Raw genomic sequence first — 17467 nt, forward strand, 5'->3', positions numbered from 1 at the left:
AACTTCATAGCACGCACCCTGGCATTGGGAAAATGAAGGCATTGGCAAGATCATACGTCTGGTGGCCAGGAATCAACAATGAGTTGGAACAACAAGTGAGAAGTTGTCCAAGCTGTCAGCAGAGTCAGCATAGTCCTGTTGCAGCCCCAATCCATCCATGGGAGTTCCCTGAGAGACCGTGGAGTCAAATTCACTGTGACTGTGCCAGCATCGACAATGAGGAGGTGCTGATTGTGGTCGATGCTCACAGCAAATGGATTGAAGCCATTTGTAGATAACTCCCATTAGTGTCTTCTTACCTTTACAATTCCTCAACTCTTATCCACAGTGACTCTACCTCGTCAGTCCCAATGTCACCATTCGCAAGGGACTGAATTCCATCCCTCACCAACAGAGCTACCCCACCTCCTCTGCCCACCTGCCTGTCCTTTCTATAGGGCGTATAACCCTGAATATTCAGTTCCCAGGCCTGATCCTCCTGCAGCCACGTCTCTGTAATCCTCACAATGTCATACCTACCAACCTCTAACTGAGCCTCAAGCTCATCCACTTTACTTCTTGTACTTCGCATTCATATATAGTACTTTTAATCCTTTGCTCATCTCACCTTTCACATCGATTCCTCTTACACTTGTCCATTCTCTCCTATTTCTTCGTGAGCTTTCTGTCCTGTTAATTCTGGGGTCTTTCTTAACTTTTCCTATACTTTCTTTCCCTTTAACTCCATCCTTGACTGTCCCATTTGACCCCCCCCCCCCCCACTATTTAGTTTAAAACCACCCATGTAGCAGTAGCAAACCTGCCCGCCAGAATGCTGGACCTCTGTAATTTCTTCCCTAGCTTCCCACAGAGTCCGAAGGTGCATTTAATCATCCACTGGTATAGCACCACCTTAATGCTCTTTAAAACTGCCAATATCTCTTTGGTAATTATTGATGGAAGGCATCACAAACTCCTATCCGAAATCTGACTTGTATCTCCTTTTTGCTGATCAGAGCCTCAACATGTCTCATCAATCAGGGTTGCCTAAACAACGAACTTTCATCATAACAGGAACAGACTGCCCTGCTTCTTGTCTTTCGTATGTCAACTACAACAGTCAAAAGTGGCAATTGGTGCTTCAGAGTACCGTAGTTGACACTTTGCTGCAAATGTTGCCAGTAATGTAGAACCGCCCAGGGTGGACGACGAGGGCCTAAAGCAGCTCCCACCCCAGACTGCCCTTGTACTCTTGCTCTCACACTTTTGAAAGCTCCCTACTTGCCAACTGTCCCCTTACCGGCTGCAAACAGCTCTCCCATTCAACCTCTGCAAATTTCCACCTCGTGCCTCCAAAATTGACCTTAACTTGTGGACGAGTCCCATCCTTCCCCACAGCTACTTGAAAGCAAATAGCATTATGGTCACTGGATCCAAAGTGCCCCTCACTGCTGCGTCAGCCACGTGACCCATCAGGAGATCCAACATTGCACCCTCTCTTGTGAAGCCCTCTATATTAAGGAAGCTTTCTTGGACTCATTTATTAAATTCTACCCCGTCCAAGCCCTTTATACTATGAGAGATACAATCAATGTTATGGATGTTGAAATTTCCCACTAAAACCACCCTATGTTTTTCCAACTATTTGTAATCGTTCTAATGAATGATCTCTTGCTATCTTTGCTGCTGCTGTAACACTGTAAATTTCCCCGGTGTGGGACGAATAAAGGAATATATATTATTATTACACATTAGCTCCTCACAATTCCCGTTGACTATTGGGAGGCCTATAATCTATACACTAAAACTCTCGTTTGTTTGTTTGTGATCGAACTACAGCCAAAACGGTACACGATAGCGCGACAATTTTAGGCCCACCTTACTCACCGTCATTGCTTTAATGGTAATTCAAGTAGTTTTATTGAAATTGGTGTTATATTTTTTAAGTTATTCACATTTTAAAGTTTAAATCGATCTCCTAGGGAGGGAAGAAGGAGGGAGGGGGGTGGAGGGAGGATGGAGGATAAGGGGGTTGAGGAGGATGGAGTGGGGGGGGAAGGGGAGGAGGGAGGCGGTGGAGGGGAATGGAGGGGGGGAGGAGAGGGTGCTGCACCAATGCAGGAGAGGTTTGGGCTAGTAGTTTCATAAAAGTGATCAAGCCCTTCCTGTTTCTAAGTTCTACAAATATTGCCTCACAGAGAGCATATATCACAGAAATATGCTCTCTAAGTATATTTCGAAGTATACCTGAAGAAAAGTCTCGACCCGAAACGTCACCCATTCCTTCTCTCCCGAGATGCTGCCTGACCTGCTGAGTTACTCCAGCATTTTGTGAATAAATCGAATTGCTCTCTAAGTATAGTGGATATGTTCTCCCTGATCACAAAGTCAGACAGCACCTCCTCTCTTCTCTTACTTGTATCTCTATCACACCTGTGGCAGCTGGACCATGGAGCACTGAGCTGCAATTTGTGCAAATGTGGACAACGTGCATCCACTTTAAAGCATCCTGAGACAAAAGTCAGATTAAACCGTCAACTAGAGAGTTTAAAGTAATGCTTCTGCTGCTTGTAACAAACTGACCACACAGGTCATAGGGAGAACGTGCAAACACTGTACAGACAGCAACTGTAGTCAGGATGGAACGTGGGTCTCTAGCGCTGTAAGGCAGCAACTCTACTGCTGTGCCACCTGTACTTGGCAAAACCAATATCAAAACATGTGGTTTTCCCCTATGTTGCGCAACCTCTCCATCATGAGAGCATAGGCCTTTTCATATTTACAGATGAGGGAAGCAGGAGGTGGATGAATAGCAGCAGGAAGCAAAGGAGGAGGGAAGGGAGGAGGAACTTCAAGATGTGTTGCTTGCATGGCAACAACTTGTGCACTGCAATCCATTTCTCACGGCCCCAATTTAGCTTCCAGGTTACCAACGTCTGTTGTGATGGAAGAAGTCCAATTTCCATCACAATTATAAGTATAAATATTTGCATAAAAAAACAAATTTGATTAAAAAAATCAACCCTTTGGGTCTACCACTAACCGTTGCAGATTTAAGTGTATGACTGCAGTATGTTAATGCATTTGGTTCATGTTTTTTAAATTGGATTTTCTGAATAAAACAAGTATTTGTGTACAGTAAGTCAAGTCTGCTAACCAATGTATAATGTGCCTCTCTTTAATTACCAGCATATAGACCAGATAATGAGCACTCATGGAAAACAGATAATGCAAGCAGTGACTCTCATCCTCGAAGGGGAACATAATATTGAAGTTAAAGAACAAGTAAGTTTTTTAGAGATCTTTAAGTAAGAATGTTGAAGCTTTCCTCACATTTAATATATATCAGTTGGTGATTTATGTGCACAAAGTTGACTACCTTTTTGGGGTGTTTTACTGTATGTTGATGCATTATTAGTAGAGCACATTTGCCATCAATGTTAAGTAGCGATAAAACATAGCCATTCATTTACCACTGTGTGTCACCACCTGGTCTCTTGATTTGTTTCTCAGAAAGATTATGAACTGTAAATGTTCCCAGAACCAGGAGCCACAGTCTAAGAATAAAGGGGAGGCCATTTAAAACTGAGGTGAGATGACACTTTTTCACCCAGAGAGTTGTGAATTTGTGGAATTCTCTGCCACAGAGGGCAGTGGAGACCAATTCACTGGATGAATTTAAAAGAGAGTTAGATAGAGCTCCAGGGGGTAGTGGAATCAATGGATATGGGGAGAAGGCAGGCACGGGTTACTGATTGTGGATGATCAGCCATGATCACAATGAATTACGGTGCTGGCTCGAAGGGCCAAATGGCCTCCTCCTGCACCTATTTTCTATGTTAAAAAAAACATAACTTTTCCTGATTGTAGTTTGGGCAGTGGCATGCTCATTCTCTCTCAGGTCTGGAAACCTCCAGTGTCCCTGATGACTATGCCTAAGGTTGTCCAGCTGTGGTTCCTGACTGTGTGTATGAAGAAGAGAGAGAAAGGGGTGGGTGATGGTGCCAGTGTGTTCTGTTCGATGTACCAAAATAAAAAGGCAGCATATCTGGGTAGGGGTGTCAACTATCTCACTCCCAAATACGAGACAAGGTGACATCACCGCCCTGCGCCCCACTTGACCTCAACCAGCCAGCGGCCATGTCCTCCCGCTCTACCAATGGCAGCCGTCCAGGCCACGAGGCGGGTTGCTATGCAACCTCCGTTAGAAAGGGCCCGGACCTACATTGTCCGGGCCTGCAGCGTGCGGGCCTGCAGTGTCTGGGCCTACAGTGCCCCCCCCCCCCCCCCGGGCCTAATACAGGCCAAGGGCGGTCCAATTTAGCCCAAAATACGGGATGTCCCGGCTAATATGGGACAGTTGGCAACCCTAGATCTGGGACCCATATGAGTGCCCATGGCCACAACTTTAAATTAAAGAAAGAAGGGTCCAGCCCAATTCTCTCCAGAGATATTCCCTGACCCACTGTTTCTCCAGTACTTTGTGTTTTACTGTACAAATGCAGGACCTTGAACGGGTGCTGGAGGCATTCTAGATCACCTGGGATGTAGGGAACATCATAGATCGGGGTTCTGGTGAGCTGGTCACACCGGAGGTCTGGCAGAAATTAGCTGGCTGACCACAAAACAAACGAAAGGGAGTAAGCACAACATGCAGGAATTCTCTATGGCCATTCACCTTGGAAAGTGCAGGAGAGCTCAGTGGGTCAGGCAGCATCTCTAGAGGATGTGGATAGAGTGACATTTCTGGTCAGGACCCTTCTTGCTTTTATACCCTTTTGGATACTGTTAGAGGGGCTGATCAGTCAGGAAAAAGCAGTAGCAGAAGCAGGCCTGGCACTGATTCCCAGCAGAGACGGGTAAAGTCAGACAGGGCAACGAGACTCCATAGTTACGGGAACGGACTGGAGATTGCGTGGCTGCAAATGGAATCCAGGGTGCTGTGCTGCCTCCAGGTGACCGGGTCTGGGACGTCTTGGAGTGGCTGCAGATCTTTCTCAAGGGGGTGTGTGAGCAGCCAGGAGCCATTTTGCACATTGGTACCGATGACAAAAGTAGGAAAAGAGATGGGGTCCTGTGGAAGGAATGTTGTGAGTTAGGGAAGAGGTTAAAAAGCAGGACCTCCAGGGCAGTAATCTCTGGATTGCCTTAGTGCCACTTGGTGGTACAGGCAGGTACACAAAGAAAGGCCAGATGATTGTGTGGCTGAGGACTGGGTGTAAGGGACAGGAATATTCAGGATTTGGGATAATTGTGTTAACGTCTGGGGCAGGACAAGAGGAGCAAGCACTACAGTGCCCACCATAATGTTTGGGACAAAGACCCATCATTTATTTATTCGCCTCTGTACTCCACAATTTGAGATTTGTAATAGAAACAAATCACATGTGGTTAAAGTGCACATTGTCAGATTTTAATAAAGGCCATTTTTATACATTTTGGTTTCACCATGTAGAAATTACACAGTGTTTATACATCGTCCCCCCATTTCAGGGCACCATAATGTTTGGGACACAGCAATGTCATGTAAATGAAAGTAGTCGTGTTTAGTATTTTGTTGCACATCCTTTGCGTGCAATGACTGGTTGAACGACTACGATTCATGGACATCACCAGTTGCTGGGTGTCTTCTCTGGTAATGCTCTGCCAGGCCTGTATTGTAGCCATCTTTAGCTTATGCTTGTTTTGGGGGCTAGATCGGGTGATTGATTTGGCCACTTAAGAATATACCATTTTATAGCTTCGAAAAACTCCTTTGTTGCTTTAGCAGTCTGTTTGGGATCATTGTCTTGCTGTAGAATGAACCGCCGGCCAATGAGTTTTGAGGCATTTGTTTGAACTTGAGCAGATAGGATGTGTCTAAACACTTCAGAATTCATTATGCTACTACCATCAGCAGTTGTATCATCAATGAAGATAAGTGAGCCAGTACCTTCAGCAGCCATACATGCCCAGGCCATAACCCCCTCACCGTCGTGTTTCACAGATGAGGTGGTATGCTTTGGATCTGGGCAGTTCCTTTTCTCCTCCATACTTTGCTCTTGCCATCATTCTGATATAAGTTAATCTTTGTCTGATCTGTCCACAAGACCTGTGGTGGCCCTTCCAGAACTGTGGTGGCTCTTTTAAGTACTTCTTGGCAAACTGTAACCTGGCCATCCTATTTTTGTTGCTAACCAGTGGTTTGCATCTTGCAGTGTAGCCTCTGTATTTCTATTCATGAAGTCTTCTGTGGACAGTGGTCATTGACAAATCCACACCTGACTCCTGAAGAGTGTTTCTGGTCTGTCGGACAGGTGCTTGGGGATTTTTCTTTATCATAGAGAGAATTCTTCTGTCATCAGCTGTGGAGGTCTTCCTTGGCCTGCCAGTCCCTTTGCGATTAGTAAGCTCACCAGTGCTCTCATTCTTCTTAATGATGTTCCAAACAGTTGATTTTGGAAAGCCTAATGTTTGGCTGATGTCTCTAACAGTTTAATCTTGTTTCTCAGTCTCATAATGGCTTCTTTGACTTTCATTGGCACAACTTTGGTCCTCATGTTGATAAACAGCAATAAAAGTTCCCAAATGTGATGGAAAGACTGGAGGAAAGACGAGATGCTGAGAGCTCTCTTATACCTGCATTAAGGAGGCATTTAAACACACCTGAGCAATTACAAACACCATGTGTCCCGCACATTATGGTGCCCTGGACTTTGTATTTCCAATGGGCATTTTGCTTGCTTACTTTTACCTCTTTCATCAATCCAGATGAGATTATTGGGCCGACTGCCTAACTCAGTCAACTTGCAGATGAGCCTGACTTCTTTCACTGCAGCCTCTGTGCTCTTTCTTGCTCAATCATCTCTCTAAGCTGCTCATTGGGGTTGCATGTGATTGTGCGGAAATCCTTGTGTTCTCTTCAACCTGATGCTGAACATCTAACATGATATACAACTGTCAAGATTTTTTTTCATCTCTACAAATACATCTGCTTTTGTCTCTGTTCCATACTGGTGCTGAAACCCATCATTGTGTCAGGCAGCCTGTCCCGCTGAGTCACTCCAGCATTTTGTGTCTATCTTCGGTGTAAACCAACATCTGCAGTTCCTCCCTCCACCCTTTCTTGTTATTATCTCCAACTTGGTTTCTCCAACATGTCTACCCCCATTAACTCTGTTCAGCTCCACACAATCCCCAATCTAAAAGCCACAGCCTTGCTGTGTGCTTTATTTTCATTTCCACTGAATTAAGCAAAGTGTTTTTCACTTTATCAGCCCATCACTGCCCATTACTCCCATCACTGTTTCTAAAGCAAACCTATTCAAGATTCAATTTATTGCCACATGTACCAATTAAGGTGCAGTGAAATTTGAGTTACCATACAGCCACACTAAGTGAAAAGCAACAAGACACACAGCCACATAAAATAAAATGTAACATAAACATCCACCACACTGGATTCCACATTCCTCACTGTGATGGAAGGTAATAAAGTTCAATCACCTTCCTCTTTGTTCACCCGCGGTCGGGGCTGTTGAACCGTCCGCAGTCGCCGCTGCCGACTGTCCGAGGCCCTCGCGTCGGGATGATTGAAACTCCCCGCGGCATGGAGCTCCCGAGTCGGCCTCTTCTTACCAGAGACCGCGGGGCTTCACGGAGTTAATGTCCACAGGCCCCGCAGTTGGAGCTCTCCACAGTCGATCCTCGACATAGGATCGCAAGCTCCGCGATGTTAAAGTCCGCGCCGCGCCCGTGGTTTGAAGCGCCGGGCCGGTCTCCAGGAAAGGCCGCCAACTCCTCGATGTTAGGCCGCAGTGGGGAGGGAGATACGATACGGAGAAAAATCGCATCTCCGTCGAGGTAAGGGATTGAAAAAAAGTTTTCCCCAATTCCCCCCCCCCCCCCCCCCCACATAAAACAAACCAAGAAACACGAAAGCATACTTTAGCACATACTTAAAATAATAAAAAACAGTAGAAAGGACAGACAGACTGTTGGCGAGGCAGCCAGTGCTGGTGGCGCCACCTGGTGTTACCTACATACTTAGGTTGAATGAATGATGCTTTATTGTCACATGTAGCTAGAGTACCTAGGTACAGTGGAAAGCTTTGTTTTGCATAGAACCTGGGCAGTACACAAGTGTCGTCACATGTCTGGCACCGACAAAGTGAAGTACCGAACAGACCTATCTACTGGCTGCCGCCGCACATGGCAGCAAGCTCCCTTTCCCCACCCGCCTGTTCCTGTTCCCCCCTTTGTTTTCAACGGCCCCCACTCCGGGTCCCCCTTTGTTCTCGGCAGCAGTTATGTACAATACGACAAGAGACGTTGGGTCTTAGAGACTAGTACAAATATGATGTTCTGAAGTTTTTCTGCACGTAATTTGTTTGATCCTGATCTTTGTCTTTATATATTTTCCTTTTCCTTTTGACCTTTTTTCTCAATATCATGGGGCCTTTAGCCGTTTTGTCTTGTGCTATGGAACTTTTGGCTGAAGCATCACTCAGTCCCTTCATCGCTGGCTCGAAGGGCCAAATGGCCTTCTCCTGCACCTATGTTTCCACCTCACCCTGCATGAAAACTCTTCTTCAGTACCTGTCCCTGAAATTTGGACCCATTTATTCCTCTTTAAATGCTGTGAGACATGTATTATTATGCTCGAGGTCCTACATAAATACCAATTATATGCTCACAGGCAAAAAATATAAGACTGCTTTTGTTAATTGAATTATTAAATTCACAGGTCAGATGGTAGAAAATTAAACTTGATCTTTATCATTTGTCAATCTCAAATTGATTTGCAGCAAATAAAAACTTAAATGGTTGATGATTCATATATAGTATATAAAGTGAAGAGGCTTTTTGATTATGCCCATTTTCTCTTTATTACTGCACCAATATTTTTATTCTGAGAATAAAAATGCTCTTTTTTAGGAATTTGTATTCATAGGACTGATCATATCATTTAATTATACTTATTCCCTATATTATTTAAAAGTTGGAAAAGGTATTTTCAAATTTTGTCTGGGCTCCAATATGTTTGCAGTCTTAAAGTTATTTTAAAACTAGACCCCATTTGAATAATACATCCTTGCTTTTTCCCCTTAAAATCAGGAACTTGTTGCTAAACAGAACTGTAACCCCCATTGTCAGGGTCTTGCTTATACAGTAACTAAAATGTAGCCATGGTTATTTCATTTCTAATGTTTTTCAATGTGAGATATCTTTCTGTAGACAGAAAAGGCTGGAGTAACTCAGCAGGTCGGACAGCATCTCTGAAGAAAAGGAATAGGTGCATTTATTTCTCCTTTTCTCCAGAGCTATTCCTTTTCTCCCGAGATGCTGCCTGACCCGCTGAGTTACTCCAGCTTTTTGTGTCTGTCTTCGGTTTAAACCAGCATCTGCAGTTCCTTCCTACACATTTTGTATAGTTGTAGGTTGTTTTCCTCTTCCTAGTCTATAATTCTGTGGTTGCTTACAAGCCAATAACAGGATACAAGCAGCAATATTTACTGAGGATTAATAAACTCATTTTTAATAACACACTGGATGTGTTACTGTCTTAATGGTGATACAACACTGCAGGTTGACATTAATAACTGTATTTTATTGATATTTTCATTTCTGGTCAATATTTGTTCCATTTGATGTTCCTCTGTCACTGATTCAGAGGAACGATTTAGCTAGTTTTTGAACTGTGGGTCATAAAATTGATGTCTGGATAATTGACGTGGAAATAAAAAGCAGCAAAAATAACACATCTGTCACCCCTGAACAACTACCAGTAACAGTTGGAAGATAGACACAAAAAGCTGGAGGAACTCAGCGGGTCAGGCAACATTTCTGGAGAAAAAGATAGGTGACGTTTCGGGTCGAGGCCCCTCTTCAGACTGAGAGTCAGGGGAAAGGGAAACAAGAGATATAGACGGTGATGTAGAGCTAAAAGTAATAGCTAATTTCTGTTGACATTAGAGTTTTGTGGTAAAAAGAAAGAATAACTTTCTCAATTTTGATTTTTTTTAAAGAAACAATCCAGCATTTTCCGTCAGTAACTTGTTTCAGATTTTATTCTGAAATATTGAAAAGCATTTGTTATGTAGATGAGAATAAATATTTAGCATCTGGAGAATGAAGGTGTGGAGTTTTGTGGGGGTAACGGGATTGGCTGTATTCTTGTTCTTGTTCCCTTATTTCTGTCACTTTTGTCATTTGGTGATCCTTGCGTTACACAGAATGCAAACTACAAGGATGAAAAGTGATCAATGAGCAAATTGTGAAATTCATGTCGTGAGACCCGAGTCAGATCAGTTTATTGTCATAAATATTAGGGTCAGTGAAATTTCTTGTCCATATGAAGCTCACAGGCTAAACTATATACAATACAATATATTATATAATACAATACAATAATAATACAATACAGGTGCTCCTCAACTTATGATGGGGTTCCGAGAAACCCATCGTAAACCCAAAATATCGTACGTCGAAATGCACTGAATACACGTGGTCGGAAGCGAGCTGCGGCTCGCTATGGATCACTGCCGTTTGCACCATCGCAAAGTCAAAATATCGCAAGTCGAAGCATCGTTAGTCGGGGAGCACCTGTACAAACTACTATCTTTGGTGACCCAGGACTATCCTTGATTGGACTTTGCTGGCTTTATCTTGCACTGTACATTATTTCCTTATCATGTATCTATACACTGTAAATGGCTCGATTGTAATCAAGCATTCCCTTTCTGCTGACTGGTGAGCACGCAACAAAAGCTTTTCACTGTACCTCGGTACACGTGACAATAAACTAAACTGAACTGAACTGATAAATGTAATAATGAACACAATGGTATAAATAGCAAAATAGCAGAAATGTGCAATTATGAAGATGTGCAAAATATATTATAACGCAATGAAAGAATAATTAGATGAGGTAGCGTGAAGAGTACGTGGCAGCACTTCTGGGAAATGCATTTGGCAGAGGTGATTGGTACAGGAGTCTGATAGAGGTGGGGATAAAGCTGGCCTTTATTCTAAATGTCCGGACTTTCCACCTCTATATTCTCTCAGAAGGTGGCAGGCATCTTTGACGATACCTCCTGCCTTCCAGATGCAAAGCACCATGAAGAAGGAATGGGTGGAAGGAAGTGACGAGCGTGTAATCTGTCTGGGCAGTGTTCACCACTCTCTGCAGGTTGAGGCGGACAAGAGGAGGGCAGTTGCCAAATTAAGTTGAGATGCAACCCGTCAGAATACTTTCTATAATGCAATCTGTTGAAGTTCAAGAGAATCCTTGTGGACATTCTGAATGTTCTTAGATATTTACAAAGGTTTGCGTGTGGCCTCACTCTGGCAATGGAGAAGACTCAGGACAGAAAGGCCAGCTTGGGAATGGGACCAAACTCCACCACTTTGTGTCTTTTGTAGGGAAAGTATTAGGTTGGCTTTTATTGTGCGAGGATTTGTTCGGGAGCAGAACGGTCTAACTGCTGCCTTGGTGAGACCATATCTCCAACTATTGTGCATAGTTTTACTCACCTTACTTGAAAAAAAATAATTATATATACTGCCACAAAAGTTTGGTAAAGTGGTAGTTTCATAACTGGATGGTGGATTTGCCATAAGATTGTATGGTCAAGGCATATATTTTCTCGAATTTGGAAAAATGAGAAGTGCTGTCAGTGAGTTGTACAGGATTCTTACCAGGCCTGATAGCACAACAGTATTGAATTCTGGGTAGACACAAAATGCTGGAGTAACTCAGTGGGTCAGGCAGGCATCTCTGGTGTTATTCCTTAACACCAAGAATATGTTTTGAAGAAGATACAAGAAAGCAGCATAATTAAAACTGGTAATAGAAGGCTGGTTTACAAGGACTGAGGAGGATGTCCTTGTGAGTTGATGGTAGATGGGATATCTGATAAGGCCAAAAGGACCAGTGTCTCCAACTGCTGCAGTTGTGTCCAAGGTCAATAATAGTGGTTTTAGGTAAGGAGTTTGTTGTCACGTGTACCAAGGTGCAATGAAAAGCTTTTTGTTGCGTGCCAACCAGTCAGCAGAAGGACAATACCGATGCTCCCCGGCTTACGATGCTTCGACTTGCGATATTTTGACTTTGCGATGGTGCAAACGGCAGTGACCTGTAGCGAGCCGCCGCTCACTTCTGCCAAGTGATCAGGTGTAGTAAATGCATTTCCACTTACGATATTTTGGGTTTACAACGGGTTTCTTGGAACATAACCCCATAATAAGTTGAGGAGCATGATTACAATCAAGCCATTTACAGTGTATAGATACTTTAGGGAATAACGTTCAGTGCAAGGTAAAGCCAGCAAAGTCCGGTCAGGGGTAGACCGAGGGTCACCAAAGAGGCAGATAGTAGTTGTGGTAGAATGATTCAGTTGCCTGATTCATCCAGAAACAGCAAAGAAAAGACTGTATTTCCATGAAAATAGGGCGTGTTTGAAGGCGGTGGAGGTGGTGTATGCTTGGTGTCCTTGTCAAAGCTACATTTTGCAATGTGCTGTTTAAGAATCTTTGAGCAACTTATTGCATTGCAACTTGCACATTGCACCAGTGGAGAAGGGAATGATTATACAGGGTGATGGATGAGGTGCCAAACAAGTGGGCTGCATTGTCACAGATGGTATCAACCTTTAGAGTGTTCTTAAGAGATGTATTAATCTAAACAAATGAGCATTCCATCATACCTGTGGCATGGCTCTTAATGTGGCGGAATGTCTTTACGGAATCAGGAGGCAGGTTGCTGTAGGATATCATGTTTCTGAAGTGCTGATGGAGGAAATTGATAAGCATTTGATAAATGAAAACAATTTTTAGGTGAGTATAAAAACTATTAAATAGCAGACCGTCTACTCAAAAAAAGATGTATAAAATGTTGAGGAGGAAACCTGTTGTGCAAAATTAATTTACTTCATTCATCATGAGGAACAAGTTCAAGGGGTTACATAGCTGTTAACTTTAATGCAGAAGTCTACAAATACTGAAGTGGAAATCATGTTATGAGTTAGAACTATGGGATAATTTTTACAGAGGACTGTAAAGATTAGAAGTTAGAAATGACAGCAGAATTAAGAGGAAGCAGCTCAAGTATTCGGCATTTCAGTGCTGTTTCTATCTATCATGCCGACTTCTGTTATCCTAATATTCAAAGAGAAAGTCATGAACCAAGGAGTGATGGATTACTAGTGCTAGATAAGAACGCTATCATTCTTCGCATGAGGATTATGGTGCTCAAAGGGAATGATAATAGGTATGAAGTGTCGGAAAATGCTGGTTCAAATCGAAGGTAGACACAAAATGCTGGAGTAACTCAGCGGGTCAGGCAGCATCTCAGGAGAGAAGGAATGGGTGACGTTTCGGGTTGAGACTCTTCTTCAGACTGATGACTAGGTGTGAATTTTTGTTTTTAAAGCGCAGGTTATATCTTTCAATCTCATACAATTCCTTGGCTACTTTATTTGCAGTTCCACCCTGTAACTGGTACATATGCAGGATGGTGAGGACATGTGATTGGGATTATCCTGTAGTCTGCAACCTTTCATAGGGGAAGAGTGGTCCATTCACATTTATCCACAACAGCTGTCAACACTAACTACTTTAATCAAACAGTATGAGTGTTCAGGTATCAATGTTTAATGTCTTGTAGCATTAAAGGAAATCAAGACAATTATTTAAAGTGCCAAGTGGATCCAGCTGCAAGATGCGAAACATCTCTTTGCAGAGCAATTCGATGTATAATTTGGAGTATTTTTGATTTCTTTAGAGTTCCAGGATCAATAGTAAATTTAGTGAAAGCATATTTCCAGGATGTTCGAATGTGTTTTTGTACAGCAGAATTCACGACAGAATTGCAGAGACCAGAGATGGGGATTTTGGCAGGATGTACTATTTCCCTATTAGTGTTTACAATGGGGATGGAGCTGGTGATTAGAGCATTATGGTGGGTCGTCGGCAGGGAGAGACGGCAGGACAGACAGTGCCTCCCTCCAGTTTGGGCCTATATGGATGATATGACCTTGGTGACTAGGGTTTCCAACTTTCTAACTCGCAAATAAGGGACAAAAGGTGATGTCCCCACCCGTGACCTCACCCAACCAGTGGCCACGTGCTCCCGCTCCACCAATGGCGCACACCCGTTAGGCGAATACATTCGGCCCCGCTCCCCGAACACACTCCATTAGCCAACACTGGCCCCTGGGCCTACAGTGTCTGGGCCTACAGCGCCCCCCCCCCCCTCCCCAGGCCTTATAGGGGACAAGGGAGATCCCGTATGGGACAAACAAATTTAGCCCAATATATGGGATGACCCGGCTAATACGGGACAGTTGGAAACCCTATTGGTACAACCACAACGGTAGCTTGTACAGGAAGGTTATTGGAGAGGATAATTGATGATCTTAGATGGGCTGGATTGAAGATTAAGCCAAGTAAATCAAGGAGTATTTATTTGGCAAGAGGAAAAGTAGTAGAGAAAAGTAGATGAAGAATAAATACCATCTATAATGGAGAAACCAGTTACAAGTTTGGGTAGGTGGTATAACAGGACGTTGGATGACACTGAACAGGTTCAGGTTTAGAAAAGATGTTATTGCTGGGTTAGAAAGGATAGAGGTCAAGGCTTGAGGTGCCAATTTCTAAGGTGGAAAGGTTAGTTCATATATTAGGAAATGGTTAGGAGTTCCACGGTGTCTTAGTAATGTGGTTTTATAGGGAAAGGTATTCTCCATTTACCATTGTCTAGTCTAACAGTGGAGTTTAAGTGTGCTTAGGTGAGGTCAGAGTTGCAATAATCAGGGAGTAAAGATACCTTAGTTAGTAATCTGGTGCCAAGTGTAACTAGAGGGAGGATGTGGAACTCAAAGCAGGCAGTAGAAGGAGCACAAGCAGCTCTGAGGCGTACAGACATTGTTGGTCGGGTGTAGCAAGGGAAAGGAGGCTGAGGGCTCAGCACAGGGAGATCAGTGTGGAGTAAGGCAGGTCCAACAGACAGGAGGATATTGGTTGTCGGCAGGAGGAAGCAGTGGGATGTGTAAGGGCAGTAGCTCAGGTTAAGCAGGGACAGTGGATGAACTGGGAAAGTGTAGAAGAGAGGAGGTTTAGCTGGAGGGAGCTGTGGTACATGGAGGCAAGTCATGTGGGTTTCCTTACAAGGGCTATTTATGATGTGCTGCCATCACTACAGAACCTCAAACAGTGGGTAGGTGGGGACCCAGCGTGTCCCTTGTGTTCAGAGGTGGCAACGTGAGGCATATTTTGTCAGGATGTAGGACTAGTCTTTCTCAGGGTCGGTAGGCTTGGCAGCATAACCAGGTATTGAGGTGTACAGCTGCAGCAACTGAGAGGAGGAGAGTACAGGTGAATTCAGTCGACATCAGGACAGGGGACCAGCGATTCATTTTGTCCGTGAGGGAGAGGAATGTAGAGGAGGGAAGTTTACAGACAGGTACGAGGAGGTATGAGTTAGGCCAGTTATGGGGAGCCAATGATTGGGAGATGTGGGTAGATTTAGGAAGAAAGCTAGTTGTTCTGCAGGCAATAATTACTAGTTTGAGGCCTGATATAGTTATGGTCAGTGAGGCAGGGGATAGTGCATTTTATAGAACTGACGGTACCTTGGGAGAACTTAGTGGATGAGGCTTATGAAAGGAAAAGGCTTAGATATGTGGAGTTGGCAGCAGAGGTTGAGCAGTGAGGATGGAGAGCAAGAGTAGAGTAGAGGTGGGTTGCAGAGGTTTCATAGCGAGACTCATCGCGTTGATATTTGGAGAACGAGGAAATCGTGGGCAGAGTTTGCGTCAGGCTGTAAAGCAGGTGTCAGAGGCACAGAGCAAGGCTGTAGGTGGATGTGGTGGAGAAGAAATAGTGTCAGTTGGGGGCAGAAAGGAAACGTATGACATACAGGACATGAATTTATTTGTCATTGTAGTCTGTGTGAGTGTATCCCTGTTTTATGCAAGGGTGATATTTGTGGTGTTACAAGCTTAATGATGGGCTAGGATTAGTGGAAGATAGGATGCAGGTGTTTATCATTTGTCAGAGTGAGCTAATTGGCAGCAGCTTCCTTTATTTAGTAGATACTGGAAACAACTGTTGAGGTGTGGGCCTAACTCAATGAAACACCAGTGAAGGGAGGTGCCCATTGATAACCCCATATACTGGCATCTACATGATTAGTTTTTTTTAAAAATGAGCTTGTTGACATGTAGGTAGCTGTTTATTGCATATGGAGTTAGTTATTGTCCTTAGCATAAGTTGGTATATTCAGTTTAGATAGTACTTTAGCTGTGGGCTTGGTTTTCCTGGTTGAGTACTTATCCAGGTTTTCCTGGTTGAGTGCTTATCCTGGCACACGTACGTTGTGTTTTAATTGTAATTTAAAATGCTGCGAATCCAATACTACAACCGGAAAAGTTGGAAACGCAGTGATTCAAAGAGAAAGGAGATTAATGCAGGCACAGGAGACTGAAGAAGGGTGTCCACCCGAAACGTCACACCTTTTCATCCTTTTCTCCAGAGATGCTGTCTGACCCGCTAAGTTACTCCAGCTTTTTGTGTCTATCACGAGAGACTGGAATTTTGCTGGAATTTTGAGCGAAAAACAGAATGCTGGAGGAATTCAGTGGGTCAGGGAGCATCTGTGGAGGGAAATGAACAGACAGAGTTTCGGGTCGGGTACCTTCAGACTGCTTGCCAGATGGCCTTTAAGTTCTGAAGAAGAATCTGGACCCAAGACATGCCCGACCCACTGAGTTTGTTTTTTTACACAAAAAGATTAATGTTTCAGGTGTGTTTTGATGGATTTTTTAAATGTTAATAATTCTGGATTCTTATAAATTACTTCTGACATTTTCAGTGCAAAAATTTTGATTTTAGTTTTAAATCTTCTTGATATCTAAGCACCAATCTCACTCTTCATCCTCCTGCGCTCCAAGGAATAAAGTCCTCATCTGCCCAAACTCCCCCTACATCTTAGCCCCTCAAACCCTGGTAATATTCTTGTAAATCTTCTCTGCACTCATTTCATCTTCACAACATCCTTCCTCGAGCAGGGTGACCAAAACTGAGCACTGTACTCCAAATGTAGCCTCAGCCCTGACTTGTACAACTGTGACATAACATTCCAGCTTTTATACTCAATACCCTGACTGATGAATGCCAATGTACCGAAAGCCTTCTTGACCAGCCTATCTACATGTGATGCCACATTCAAGGAATTGTGTACCTGCACTCCTAGATCTCTCTGCTCTACAGCATCTCAGCCAGTACTCCTGCAATTTATTTTCTAACTTCCCACAGGGTTCTCGGATATCTCTGATCAAGGCTGGGAGATTTATCTACCATCACATGCATTAGGATGTTCAGCACCTCCTTAACCGTTATACGGACTGTCCTCAAGACATTTCCAGTAACTGTTCCAAGTTCACCACCCTTCATATCTTTCTCCATGGTATAAACAGAGGAGAAATGCTATTTGAAACAGAAGACTTTT

At 43.6% G+C, this 17467-nt stretch overlaps 1 protein-coding gene across 1 annotated transcript in view; it reads left to right on the forward strand.

Annotated features, from left to right (window-relative positions):
- Positions 1-17467, forward strand: part of armc8 (armadillo repeat containing 8) — a 137263-nt gene that overhangs the window by 106327 nt on the left and 13469 nt on the right. The window contains exon 18 of the mRNA XM_078404289.1: positions 3169-3264. Within this exon, the coding sequence (XP_078260415.1) occupies positions 3169-3264 (96 nt within the window). The remainder of the gene's footprint in view (positions 1-3168; positions 3265-17467) is intronic.

Source organism: Rhinoraja longicauda, chromosome 8 (genome assembly GCF_053455715.1).
Source record: "Rhinoraja longicauda isolate Sanriku21f chromosome 8, sRhiLon1.1, whole genome shotgun sequence".
NCBI lineage: Eukaryota > Metazoa > Chordata > Chondrichthyes > Rajiformes > Arhynchobatidae > Rhinoraja > Rhinoraja longicauda.